Source organism: Myotis myotis, unplaced genomic scaffold (genome assembly GCF_014108235.1).
Source record: "Myotis myotis isolate mMyoMyo1 unplaced genomic scaffold, mMyoMyo1.p scaffold_m19_p_14, whole genome shotgun sequence".
Taxonomy (NCBI): Eukaryota; Metazoa; Chordata; class Mammalia; order Chiroptera; family Vespertilionidae; genus Myotis; species Myotis myotis.
In genome coordinates this window covers 24,324,194-24,336,493 of record NW_023416318.1, presented here as the reverse complement: position 1 = coordinate 24,336,493, position 12,300 = coordinate 24,324,194, and the positions used below count along the sequence as shown (strand labels likewise).

Genomic DNA, 12,300 nt, shown 5'->3' with positions numbered 1-12,300 from the left:
TGGGAACTTAGTTTGCTTTGTACCAGAATAGTGCTTTGAAATCAGCTCTCTATTGCATTATGTTACCTGACAAATCCAGCCTACTGTATTATGAAAAAGTCTGAATGACACCTTTAAGAGCAGTCACCTTCACTGTTTTGCCTGAGGAACTTTTATCTTAGTCTGCAAATAGAGGAATAATTTTCTTTGTATATTACAAATCCCTAACATTTACCAAGTTCTTTCATGACCCCGGTACTTTTCTTTTTTAATGTCTTTAATCTTTATAAGAACTTAAGGAGGTAAATTCTATTATCTCCATTCTACAGAAAACAAAGCAGGCCTAAAGAGGTGGTAAAGACTACCTGAGATAAGTAGTAACAGACACAGCTATGATTTGAATATAGATCTGTCTCCCTAGGCTTATACTTTTATTTAGTTATTTTTTAGAAATTTTTATTCATTTATCTTAGAAGAAGGGAGAGTGAGAGAAAAATATTGATTTGTTGTTCCACTTACTTATGCATTCATTGGTTAATTCTTACATGTGCCCTGGCTGGATATTGAACCCACAACCTTGGCATTGAGGGACAACACTCTAACCTACTGGGCAACCCAGCCAGGACTAGGCTTGTGCTTTTATTTATTTACTTAATATATTTTATTGATTTTTTTACAGAGAGGAAGCGAGAGGGATAGAGAGTTAGAAACATCGATGAAAGAGAAACATGGATCAGCTGCCTCCTGGCACACCCCCTACTGGGGATGTGCCCACGACCAAGGTACATGCCCTTGACTGGAATCGAACCTGGGACCCTTCAGTCTACAGGCTGACGCTCTGTCCACTGAACCAAACTGGTTAGGGCTAGGCTTATGCTTTTACATGTTAAGCTACTTTACTTTATCAACTGATTGATGTCAAGCTTTAAGCACCATTATCTCAAGCACTTGATTTAGAAATATAAATTTAAAGTAACTGGAACATAAAATATAGTCACAGAAAGATATATATTAAGTATTGTATCTTTGTCAAGCAAGAATGATTTTAAGTATTATACTTTAATACGAACTTTTATGCTTTAACTGGGTTGCACTTGGAGAGGAAAATAATTACTAACAAAGCATTTAAAATATTATCCTATGAACCCAGAGAGTCATGAAGATATTCTACTATGTATAATACAAACACAAAATAACTTTTCTTTTTAAATAAGGTAATAGATATTATACAACTTCTCATTCTTTTTAAAAAATATACTTTTATTGATTTCAGAGAGGAAGGGAGAGGGATAGAGAGATAGAAACATGAATGAAGAGAGAAAAAGCAACCTCCCCCTCCACTGGGGACTGAGCCTGCAATCCAGGTATGTGCCCTGACTGGGAATCAAGCTGTGACCTCCTGGTTCATAGGTCGATGTTCAACCATTGAGCCACACCAGCTGGACACAACTTTCATTCTTAATAAGATGAAACATAGTGAGAGAAGACCAAACCTTTTCAAGGGTAATTACAGGTAATGGCCTTAATATCAATGCTAACAGCAGTTTTATTTTAAAACTAGAGGCCCAGTGCATGAAACTCATGCATAGGTAGGGTCCGTTGGCCTGGCCAGTGATCAGGGCCGATCGAGGCCTTCCGGCTGCCGGCTGGGGCCTCCCTTACCCAGCTGCTGGCTGGTGCCTTCCTTCGTTCTACGCCGCCCCCTGGTGGTCAGCATATGTCATAGTGAGAGATCGAACTCCCAGTCTCCCGGTTGAACTCCAGAGGGGACAATTTGCATATTAGGCTTTTATATATATAGATAACTAGATGACAGATCATTTGATTAGCAGAAAAAATTAAGAAATATATGTCGTTTGTTATATATTCAGCTTTTGTGATTGATATTATACAATAAAATCCTTTGCTTAATTTCTAGAGAGCTAAATTCTCTAAAATGTAAATTTCACCATTCCATATGATATTAATAACAGCATCAGTTAACATATATTGAACCCTTGCTATATGCCAGGCACAGATGTAAATGGTTCACTCATTTAATCCTCATAAACCAGATATTATTAGTATTACAGTTTCACAGATTAAGAACTCAAAAATTTTAAAGAACATTTTCCAGGTTTTCAGGTATCCTTGACAGGATACAAGGATACTCATCTTAGAGTATAATAATCTGATCCAGAAAAGATCAGGAATATTTCACATTCAAAATTTATTGGTGCCCAGGTCAGGTTCAGTGCTGAGAATAATCATAGAATTTAACAGTAACATTGGGATGTATCATTATCACAAATTTCCTAAAGGTAAAACTAAGGAGCAATAAGAATAACTGATTTTTTCAAGGTTTCACATCCAAAAATTTAAAAATCTATTCCTATAAATACCTTAAAAAAAAAAATACCTTTTAGTTGTTCCTCTGTATCTAATCTTATCTTGTTAACAGCTTCATCTCTGGAAATCTAAAAGAAAGTTGAGGTTCATTTCTTATAAATACATAGCAATATTCAACATTTCTATTTTAAAATTATTTTACAATTAACACATTGTAACTACTCAGATTTCTCTAATGGTAGAATTCTTTAAAAGATTAGAACTACTTATTGATTTATAGGAAATATTACCGGTATATAAATTCATTCAAATATACTTACATGTCCCTATAGCTTGTATTAATGAACAAAAGGAGAACAGAGAAGCAAATAGCTAGGTTGTTATTTAGCTTTCTGTTTAGACATCTTTTTAATAAAAATAGGACTGACATTCATTTACAATTTATGTGAGTTATGACAAAAAGAATTCCCAGGACAATTACTTAAGACAAAATCCATGTATACCTACTTTATCATGTTCATAATCTGTAAAAACTGCGTAGAGTCTTTCCATGGCAAGTCTATTTTAAGACAAGATAAACATCAGCATAATATTTGGAAACACAAGGCAGTGTCTATTACAAAAATGAAATATTTAATGAGCTAAAATATTTAAACATTGCATAAAGAACTTAAAAATATATTTATTGCTCTTTAACACTGTTATTCTGTTTGCTACTTATAATACAATACAGAATACAAATTTCTTTCTCCTTCTCAAGGGAATCACACATGGTATTAGATTTTTTTTATACTCTCTCTTTTTTAACCTCTTGCTTTTTTTCTCTTCTCTCCATTCAGGCTGTTGTTGCGGACAACTCTTTTATTGGGAACAGTTTATATACTCTTTAATCTGGCTGATACTAAGGGAAATATTAACTTTTTTCAATTTATTTTAAATAAGTGAAATACTTTTCTGGTGATTCATTCATATTTACTGAGTGCCTGCCTATGTGCAGGCATTGTTCTAAGCACTGGCATATCGTGTGGTTATATCTGATTTCTTTTTGAAAACCTCAACAGGTTCCTTACTCAAATACCTTATGCTGTATTCTCTTTTTCCTTGACACGGAGAGATATCGTAATTATTTGAATCTTGACCAATAAACTCACTCCCCTTTCATTTAAAATTCACACTTAGGCCACTGAAGAGGTGTGTGGGTTTATCCTTTTTAAAGCATTAGATTGACATTTATGCAATGACTTTTAAGGGTGCTGCCCTGACCAGTGTTGCTCAGTGGTTAGAATCAGCCCAGCATCAAAGGGTTGCAGGTTTATTTCCTGGTCAAGGGCACATACTGGGTTGCAGATTTGATCAGGGTCCCGGTTGGGCATGTGTGGAAGGCAACCTATTGCTGTGTCTCACTCACATCAATGTTTCTCTCTCTTTCACCCTCTTTCCCACCCTTCCACTAAAAATCAGTGGAAAAAAATAATATATTCAGGTGAGGATTAACAAAACAAACAAACAAAACTAGAAGGGTGCTACTTGAGAAATACATGGACAGTGCTTCCATGTGAAGTATTTTTCTGAGAGGAAATTAAATCTGGTGACAATTTGTTTCTTTTTCAAAAATCCTCACCTGAGGATATATTCATTAATTTTGAGAGAGAGAGAGAGACAGAGAGAGAGAGAGAGAGAGAGACAGAGAGGGAAAGAGAAAGAGAGCAAGCAAAACATTAATTGGTTGCCTGTCATATGCACCCTGACTGGGGATTGAACCCGAAACTTAGGCATGTGCCCTGACTGGGAATTGAACCCTTAACCTTCTGGTGGATGGGACAATGCTCCAACCAATTGAGCCACCCAGCCAGAGCTTTCACAGTTTCTTTTGCACAGATGTTCTTACTTATGAGTGTATGTCACAATCTCTGATGAAGGGGTAAATAACTTCTGAGGTGTCCTCTTGGTAATACCAATTTCTTTTACCAACTGCTGGATGCCCTGAATTATTTGTTGTGTATATTTTACTCCCACTTTGATAGCATGGCAAAAGTCCTGCTGTAAAATGTTCTCTGCAGAAGCCTCCAACATAACTAAAGAAGGAAAAAAAAAAAAGATTGCTATTGAACATATTGCCAATATAACTTTTTCAAATAACATGACATGACATAAATTGTACAGCTCAGTTTTATTAATGGTATATCCACCTTTTTTATACTTCCAAAATGTAAACAGTATTAAATGAATAAAGAAACATTGATATTTGAAGTTAGGTTTATATTCTTGGATTTTTCATATAAAATGAAACAGAAAAGAAAGAAACTATACATACTTTTAAAAATAACATATTACCCTAGCCGGTTTGGCTCAGTGGATTGAGCGTTGGCCTGGGGACCAAAGGGTTCCAGGTTCAATTCTAGTCAAGGGCATACATATACCAGTGATGGCGAAACTTTTGAGCTCGGCATTTTGAAAAACCCTAACTTAACTCTGGTGCCATGTTACATATAGAAATTTTTTGATATTTGCAACCACTGTAAAACAAAGACTGATATTTTTGATATTTATTTTATATATTTAAATGCCATTTAACAAAGAAAAATCAACCAAAAAAATGAGTTCGCGTGTCACCTCAAACACGCGTGTCATAGGTTCGCCATCACTGGCATATACCTTGGTTGCAAGCTCCTCCCCGCCTGACCCCTGGTCAGGGCCCATGCAGGAGGCAACCAATAAATCTGTTTCTTTCACATCAATGTTTCTTTCTGTCTTTTCCTCTCTCTTCCACTCTCTCTAAAAGATCAATGGAAAAATATACCCAGGTGAGGATTAACAACAATAAAAAACCCCCCAAAACCACCATCTTTATTAGATACTAGAGGCCCAGTGCACGAAATTCATGCACTCGGGGCGGGGGTCCTCAACCCAGTCTGTGCCCTCTCGCAGTCCAGGAGCCCTCGGTGGATGTCCAACTGATGGCTCAGGCCCGCTCCCCGCGGGAGAGGCTCCTGCCACCACTGCTGCACTTGCCAGCAGTGAGGCTGGCTTAGGGCTTCTGGCTGAGCGACGTTCCCCCTGTGGGAGCGCACTGACCACGAGGGGCAGCTCCTATGTTGAACGTCTACCCCCTGATGGTCACTGTGTGTCATAGCGACCAATCATTTTGTTTCTTGATTGGTTGATTTGCATATTAGCCTTTTATTATATAGGATAATTCAAATACTATAAAATTCCACCTTTTAAAGTATACAACAGCATTGATTCTTAATATGTATTTAAAATGAAATTTTAAAGTATCAGCACAGTAGGTGTCCAATAAATGTTTCCTGTTTAGAATTATTTGATATGAACTCCCACTTAATTCTGTCATTGTCACATTGTCTAATTCTTGCACAAGTGGGGAAATTTTTGTAGTGCAACTAAGCCAACTAGAGAATACCAGCTACTATCATAAAAAGCTTGCTTTTATGGTTTTGTAATAATAAAACTCCTAAGTACAACAGAGTAGCTCAAAGTAGGGGTTTTAGCATGGTATTTCACTAAAATCTTACTCAGTTTTGATTTCTGCAAAACTGAATAGAATCCTGCCAACTTGTGTGTCATTTCTGGCATCTCAACTTGTACAAAGCCAAAAGTCATATGCATAGGTAGTATCATATCTAATAATCTAACCTCATCATGTTGTAATTAAGCTTTATTATTACATAAAAAGTCATTTCTATGGCTTCTAGGTATAGTAATCTAGAATGGAAAAAAAAATCTCCTATGTACTTTATATGTTGGAATTCCATGGGTCAATTGAAACAATTCCATCAGACCTGTGACGCTATAATAAAGATCTAACATTTGTGTCATTGTAGTCCTGGAAAGAGACAGTAGGAGAAAGACGGCAGGACTTAAAAGTACTGGCGGAAAAAATAGCTAAAAACATCCCAAATTTGGCAGACATAAACCTACAGATTCAAGAAGCTGAGTAAACTGTACAAAGGGTAATTCAAAGAAAGACATATAATTAAATTCCTGAAACTAAAGAAAAATGCCTTGAAACAGGCCAGAGAAAAATGACACCTTACCCATATGAAGAAAGTAATTAAAATAACATTACATTTACCATCAGAAACCATGGAGGCCAGAAGGAAAAGTTAATATTTTTCAGATGCTGAAATAAAAGAATTGTCAACCCACAATTCTATACCCAGTGAAAATATTTAGGAATAAAGGAGAAATCAAAGCTCTTACATGAAGAACTAAGAAAATTTTAAAATGAAATTTTAAAGTATCAGCACAGTAGGTGTCCAATAAATGTTACCAGCAGACCTACCCTATAAGAATGGTGAAAGGAAGTTCTCTAAACAGAAAGGGAATAATAAAGAAAGAAACCATGTTAAAAACCACCATATTAAGAACATGTTAAGCAAAAATATGGGTAAATATACTTTTATTCTCTTGAGTTTTCTAAATTATGTTTGATGGCTGAGTCAAAAAGCAAAAATTATATCAATGTCGTGGTTCTAAATGTAGAGGAATATTAAAACAATTATATTATTAAGGGGAGGGATGTAAAGGGAGGTAAAGTTTCAATATGTAACTTGAGGTATGAAGAACCTTTCTCAATACCACAATACTGAGATGGTTGTATTCTTTTACTCATCTGTACTCCCATTACATTCCCTCTCACTTTTGCAAAATTAAATTGGAGATTTAAAACTGCACTTAACATATATAAATTATACTTCTATAAACTGGTTTATAAAAGAATATGAAGACTATGGTAAAGAAAATGAAAAATCCTAAAATAAACTTTATTTTCACCAATTAAACTTTAAAACGTACAGGATGGTTTTGAATCATTCTCAGCTTCCCTCTAATTACTCAAGACTACTCTCTGATGGTTTATGCAGTCTTTAGAGTTGATTCTTTAAAAAAAAAAAAATGCTTATAAGAACATTCCTTATAGTTTGGAGTGTGTAGATCTGTGTTGCCCAATATGGTAACTACTGGGCCAATATGGCTTTTTCCATTTGAATAAATTAAAATTATGTAAAATATAATTTAGTTCTTCAGTCACTCTAGTTACAATATTACTAATCTTTCTGTGTATCCTAGCATTCACAGAAAGACTAGTGATATTGTATGTGCCAGTTGAAAAAAGGTATCTAAATGGCACTGTATAGAATAATGGCTGCTGAAGTAATCTAGAAGCTGACAGCACAAGGAAATTATTCAGAACCTTAAGGTTTCTGATTACTCAGTATTTTAATAATGAAATGGTAGCAATTACTTTTTTATATCTCAGAAGTTCCATGACAGTGGTATTTGATTTGGACCCAATATTAACATGAAGATGGGACCAAATGTGTATTTGGTGTACCTTTATGAAAGCATAGAAAGATGGCTAAATATCTTCATGGGAACAGTGATGCAAAAGTCATAGTATGAAAGCTGGTCATTTCTGAAACCAGTCTCCTTACAGAATGGTTCTGAATCATTCTCCTCTTCCCTTTAATTACTCAAGACTACCCTCTGCTGGTTTATGCAGTCTTTAGAGTCTCACTCTTCTACCTATAGAGCAACAGGTGAGAACAGCTAGCTGAAAGGCTGCCTATGGGATTTGTATGGCATGCCATAGATATAGTAAACATCCTTAGTTCATTCCTCCAGCGTCTATTTAAAATTAGAGGGGCTAAAACTTTAAGGCAGATAGAGGCTATATGACCATTTAGAAGTTTATTTTTTGTGTCTTAATGATAATAGCAGGTACTAACTGGATGCCTAGTAGATACTAATATCTACTAGGCACTTTATAAAACTTGACTTTAATCTTTACCACAATTTTTAAAGTAGCCAGATCAATTTACTAACTGATATGGTAACTTTAAGCAAAATAAATAAATAAATAAATAAATAAATAAATATTCAGATGTAGACCAAGTGAACTTTAAGCAATAAACCAATACTTTGCTCAAGGCCCTTTCTGAGGTGCTCAAATATGATGTGGGGGTCATCTGTTATTCGTGGTTTCCCCAAATCTTTAGAATACCCTTTATACATTGTGCTAGTTTTCCTATGAATCCCACTTTCTGGAGAAAGAATCCAAAAACCATCTCCTTCCCCTGTTAGTCAAGTATGCAGTCATGTGTCACAGTTCTGTCCTATGCATTGTAAGTGCAAACTGCTATGTGGGGACTTATGAGAAGGCTCCTTAAAAGGGAGGGTAACTCACTCAGCTGACACACACCTTTTTGCTATCCCCCTCCTTTTTCGTCCTTCTGCCCCTAAGTCCAATAAGTTTTCCAGAGCTCTGGTAGCCAGTTAATAAGCATGAAGATGAGGGCCACACCTTGAGAATAGCAGAGCTGAAAGCTAGAAGGACTCTAAATTTCTTAAGCTGCTACAACTATCCTGTATTCACTTACCTTTGAATTTCTTTTACCTGAGAGAAAAATAAATTCCCATCCCAAGCCTTCTTATTTTGTTTACCAGCACAATCCCTAACTAATATGTAAGTAACATACAACCCCTGCTACATGTGTTCTATCATATAATACCTAATTCTAATTCCTTATGGACCAATAATCCAAAAGAAGCTACAAATAAGCTGTTTCACATGTTAATTGTACAAAAAAAGCACTAATAGTTTAATAGTTTATATTTTATCAAAATGTTGCCACATTAGAAAATCCCATGTCAAAAAGTCCCAGACATCAAGTATCATGTAGCAGACTAAACTGAGAAAATAACTTAATTAATTTTTCCAAGGTAATATGGCTATCATATAGCAGATGGTGGGTTTCAAACCCAGCTCATTCTATTAAAGCCCATTCTCTTTCAATAGAACCAGGCTCTAATTTTCATTCATGCATTTATGACATTTTGTTACAAGAAGTGAAGATGACCCAATGAATTTCTTCTATTTTATTAGTTTTTAAATTTTTAAAAATTTTACATTTATCGCCGAAACCGGTTTGGCTCAGTGGATAGAGCGTCGGCCTGCGGACTGAAAGGTCCCAGGTTCGATTCCGGTCAAGGGCATGTACCTGGGTTATGGGCACACCCCCGGTGGGGGATGTGCAGGAGGCGGCTGTTCGATGTTTCTCTCTCATTGATGTTTCTGATTCTCTATCTCTCTCCCTTCCTCTCTGTAAAAAATCAATTAAAAAAAAATAAATAAAAATAAAAAAAGTTAAAAAAAAATTTTTACATTTATCTTTATTGTTTAAAGTATTACAGATGTCCCCCATCCACTATGTACCTACCCCTCCCAGGCCTTTACCACACTATCGTTTGTGTCCATGGGCTATGCATACATACATATGTTCCCCAGTTAATCTTTCCCCCCAGCCTCTCACTCCTGTTTATTACTAGTTTTTCACATCAGAAATAGTTCATCACCTTCTTAGAGGATATAAAACCAGGCGTGGAATGACTGAATTAGCTAAATTAACATATTTAAACTAATAAAACTATTACCAGATTTAGAATTTTAATTTATAAACAGGCTTATCAATTTAAAAATAATTACTAAAATTATCTTAAGGATTTTTGTATATTTCAAAGTTGTATAACATTCTACAATTTTAGCTATTGTCTGATGAGGCAAGAGTACTACCAAATAAGGCAGCCATAAAACAAAACAAAAATCCTTATGACTGACAAAAAACACATACCAGAAAAAAAGAGTTTAAATGCATCTTTAAGAAGCAACAACTCATAAGTAAAACCCAGAAGAAATTTAGTACTTAAACTACTTACCAATTTGACTTTTAGGTGCTCCAGTAACCACTAAATTTAAAGTACTGGAAGACATTTCTTTTCGTGTTGGGTTAACAACACATTCTCCATCAATCATTCCTATTCGTACTGCCCCTAAAATATATTAAAATATTGGCAGTTGTTTAACAAAAACAGTCAGTTTTCAAGATATTAGTCCAGTAATGGTCTCAATCCCTGTCTTTAACTGTGACGTAATAAAGTCCATATTTCTATCATGGTATTTAAGGCCCAAAAGGCATCCCACCCCACCCTACTTTCCTGCCTCACTGAATCACTCTGAGTTGCTCAAATATACAATTTCTTCCACACCTATGTGATTATGTTCATGCTCTTCTCCTGGTCTAGACTTTACTTTCTCCAAGGCAAATGCCTACCATATGATCCTACTAATGTTCAGCTTAAAAGTTGACTACTCTGAGAAGCCTCTTGACAGCCTTACCTCAGAAGACTAAACCCATTCTTCTCTATCATTTTCTTAGCACTTTGACTTCACAATATAAGTAATTATTTGTTTCCCAAGAATTGCCTCATTTGTCTTTGAATTGCTGATGCCTACTCTGCCTTTGTTCCTTTAGTGCTTAGCTCAGTATCCGGAATTTAGGACACTCAATAATTACTCCGTAAATCATTTTTATATTGCATAATTAAAACTTGTAAGAGCTGTAAATTACAAACATGTTTGTTTTTATCTTGAATGAGTATGTACTCTGACAATTTCCCAGTCAAAAAGAAAAGTCCTCAAACAGAAGAGGCAACTAAGAAGTATCTAGGGCAGGGATGGGCAACCCCTGGCACGTGTGCCAAACATGGCCTGCCAGTAACTTTTGCTGACACGCGAAACCCTCTTTTATAATCTTCCATGTACAATTTTTGTGAACATTTGAATGACTTAAATGTTAAATTACAAGGAACTGGCAAGACACTTGATGTTATGTTTGGTTATATAAAGGCTTTTGAAAAGAAACTGGAAGTCTTTAAGAGGGATGTGGATGGTGAGAGATTTAGATATTTCCCAAACCTCAAGAGGCACATCAAAGACCTCCCAAAAGATGACAGAACAGACTGTCAAAGCCTTCAAAAGCTATTTTTAAACATCATCGAGTCAACTATTGAGCAGTTCTTCTCAAGATTTATGAAATTCAGAGACTGGAAGAGACAGCAAAATTCATGAGGTTTCCAGACAGCATGAAACTGGAGGAACTAAACTTACAAATGTTTTCATGGATAGACACGGCTGACTTTGAAATGCAGTTGATTGAATTTCAGAGTAGCTCAATTTGGAAGCAGAAATTTATTGACCTTAGAGTTGACTTGGAAAACATTGAAAAGAAGTGATTAGAGACAGGAGTACCAGAGAGAAGTGTCGAAAACCAACTATTGAGGACTTGGAATGCCATTCCAGAAAATTTTTTCTGTTTAAAAAACTTTGCAACAGCATTACTCTCCATGTTTACATCCACATACGCTTGTGAATCTTTGTTCTCAGTGATGAATTTTGTTAAGTCTCATAATAGGAGTAGCCTGACGGATGAAAGTAGTAGCTCGTGCATATCTCTAAAGGTCACAAAATATAAACCTGATGTAAAATCTCTGTCATCAGTGATGCAGCAGCAAAAGTCCCACTGATAATATCAAATGGAGTCATAAAGTTTTCTGTCAGACTATCAGTGTACATGTATACATTAAAAAATAAATGTATTTTTCATCATCATATACTGTGTTTTTGTCGCTCGAATGAATTTTATTATTTCTTCAAGTTTCTTCACATACGTACACCTTAAGAGATATCAAGTAGGCGTAACATGTTCTCAAAAAATTAGGGTTGGCACGCAGAAGAATTTTGAGTCAGAGATTTTGCTGGTTTTGGCACACACTCCAAAAAGGTTGCCCACCCCTGATCTAGGGACACAAAATCTCTAACACCCTAAGATTGCTATCAGAAACAAAATCTAAGGCAAGGATGGAAATGGCAAAAAGAGCTGAAAGAAGTTTTAGAATGTTATCTAATTCAAGATAATAATAGATAATAAATTGGAGCTAATCTAGGCCCTTGCTCACTAGTATTTTCCTGAAAAATCACAAATGTTTCTTATTTCAAATATTAACTTACCAATAGGTCCATTCCAAGGAATATCTGATAATGAGAGGGCTACAGAAGCTTAAAAAAAGAAAAAAGTAAGAGCTGAAATAAAAATATTTCATTGCTTTAAAAAAAATCAACAGTGATAATTATGATCT

At 35.4% G+C, this 12,300-nt stretch overlaps 1 protein-coding gene and 1 long non-coding RNA gene across 6 annotated transcripts in view; one reads left to right on the top strand and one right to left on the bottom strand.

The window, feature by feature from the left end:
* Positions 1-12,300, bottom strand: part of PNPT1 (polyribonucleotide nucleotidyltransferase 1) — a 43,449-nt gene that overhangs the window by 21,541 nt on the left and 9,608 nt on the right. For 4 of the 5 annotated variants that reach the window (XM_036334516.1, XM_036334519.1, XM_036334520.1 and 1 more), the window contains 5 exons: positions 12,173-12,220; positions 10,042-10,155; positions 4,196-4,382; positions 2,815-2,866; positions 2,378-2,435 (listed from right to left, as the gene is read on the bottom strand). In XM_036334516.1, coding sequence (XP_036190409.1) covers positions 2,378-2,435; positions 2,815-2,866; positions 4,196-4,382; positions 10,042-10,155; positions 12,173-12,220 — 459 coding nt within the window. The remainder of the gene's footprint in view (positions 1-2,377; positions 2,436-2,814; positions 2,867-4,195; positions 4,383-10,041; positions 10,156-12,172; positions 12,221-12,300) is intronic. The other variant, XM_036334518.1, reaches the window with a different exon arrangement.
* LOC118668989 overlaps positions 1-12,300 on the top strand; it is a 50,082-nt gene that overhangs the window by 28,589 nt on the left and 9,193 nt on the right. The window lies entirely within an intron of this gene.